Consider the following 1,853-nt stretch of genomic DNA (forward strand, 5'->3'; position numbering starts at 1 on the left):
GGTCTCAGAAGAATTTGATGAATAATTATGAGTTCATATTGAGATCTCTCATGTTTGATTGCCATTATTGTTGTCTTGGGCAAATCTGAGCACAGTTTAAGATTTACATTTGCTCTCAATGAAAGGTGACGTGAAGCAATTGAGATATGAAAGAGATCTCATTATTAGCTGTTAGCTGTTTCATGGGTGGGCCAATGAGTACCATACAGATTTACTTAATTTTAGTTTCCTGATGTTTGTGCTGCATCCTTCCTTTTTCATTCCTCTTTCTTTGAAACTCTTGCTATGAACATCTTAGAGGAGAATTCCTAGTTGCATGTGATGTGTGATTATGGTAGGAAACTCATAAAAAGTTCATCACAAGCAGAACTGAGGTCTGTAATTACAGACAGCTAAAAACAGCCGTTCCACAAACAAATAATGGCTGTCGAATGAATCTCAAAAAATCTTTTAAGATCATGCCCAGGTCTGTATGTTGTGATTGTGAGCAGCTCATTAATGCACGTGTTTGTGTCTGCAGCCCTGCGCAGTGGAACAGGTCAGTCGGTGGTGAACGGACGCTGGGCGGTCGATCCTCCGGGAGAGTATCAGGCAGGAGGAACTACCTTCCTGTACAGCCGACCCAAAGCTGGGCCTCAAGAGCAGGGAGAAGAGAGAGGAGAAACCCTCAGCGCTCCTGGACCCACAACAGCCCAGCTGCAGCTATACGTAAGCACACACACACACACACAGTAATGTGGAAAGAGGTAGACAGATATGGCTTGTGTGTGATGGAGCACAAACTCTGAACTGGGAGGGTTTACTGCAGGAATGGATGGAAGGAATAAGCCATTACTTTATGTTTATACATGACTATTGTGTTTATTGATGATGATATTATATGAATATAACGCTTCTCCTAACTCATGTTAGAAACTCTATCATTTTCCTGTAACGGCTTATATCATGAAACAGTATGAGGCAATACCAGAAAGTATTTTAAATTAATAAAAATACACACATTATCAGTGTTTATGTTGTGGTTCTAGTTGAATACCAGTATTGGTCAGGTATCAATAGTTTGGGTAGTCATACTAGTTAAAGTGTCAGTATTTGTCTAATTTAGGTATCAATAGTAATCAATCATACAAGTTTATTTAGGTTTGATAGTCATACTGTAGTTATCGGTATTTAGTTTAGTTATCAATATTTAAACAGTGATACTAGTTTAATTATCAGTATTTGTCTAGTTTGGGTGTGAGTAGTTTTGGTAGTCATACAAGTTTAGTTATCTGTTTTTTGCTAGTTTAATTATCAATATTTAATTTGTGATACTAGTTTAAAGGGGACATAACACACACCGTTTCACCCAATCTCATGTTAATCTTGAGTACCTATAGAGTAGTACTGCATCCTTCATATCTCCAAAAAGTCTTTAGTTTTATCATATTTATAAAAGAAAGATACAGCTTTACGATTCTCTCCGGAAAAAGCCGAGCTCCTGGAGGCGCGCCGTGGGCGGAGCTAATGATTGACGAGCACTTGAGCTCCGACTGCCAACAAAAAAGACATTTGATGCAGTTTCACTTACCGTCTGCAGTTCTGAATCATGACCGGGATCTTTTACAGCTGGGACCCCTCCATCCTTCAGTATCAAACGATATGCAAATCCAGCGTCGAACTGGGCCTTGTTTATAAAACGTCAACAAACACTCTTGTGAAACTGCATTGCTGCTCCGGAAAAACAAACTGCATGCACTGTTTACATAACGTTAGGGTTCTTTAGGAAGCTGAACAAAGTTATCTTTCCCTTACAACCAAAAACACACTTCTTTAGAGACATTCTTCCCGAGCGAGTCCCATGCAGCGCTGCC

The 1,853-nt window shown here is 39.6% G+C and overlaps 1 protein-coding gene across 1 annotated transcript in view; it reads left to right on the forward strand.

The window, feature by feature from the left end:
* The first annotated feature begins 498 nt into the window (after window positions 1–498).
* The window catches only part of LOC107713897 (thrombospondin type-1 domain-containing protein 4-like), a 7,371-nt gene continuing 6,016 nt past the window's right edge, over window positions 499–1,853 (forward strand). The window contains exon 1 of the mRNA XM_016519548.1: window positions 499–708. Coding sequence (XP_016375034.1) covers window positions 499–708 — 210 coding nt within the window. The remainder of the gene's footprint in view (window positions 709–1,853) is intronic.

The sequence above is a fragment of the Sinocyclocheilus rhinocerous genome, unplaced genomic scaffold (genome assembly GCF_001515625.1).
Source record: "Sinocyclocheilus rhinocerous isolate Xijiao unplaced genomic scaffold, SAMN03320098_v1.1 scaffold1470, whole genome shotgun sequence".
NCBI lineage: Eukaryota > Metazoa > Chordata > Actinopteri > Cypriniformes > Cyprinidae > Sinocyclocheilus > Sinocyclocheilus rhinocerous.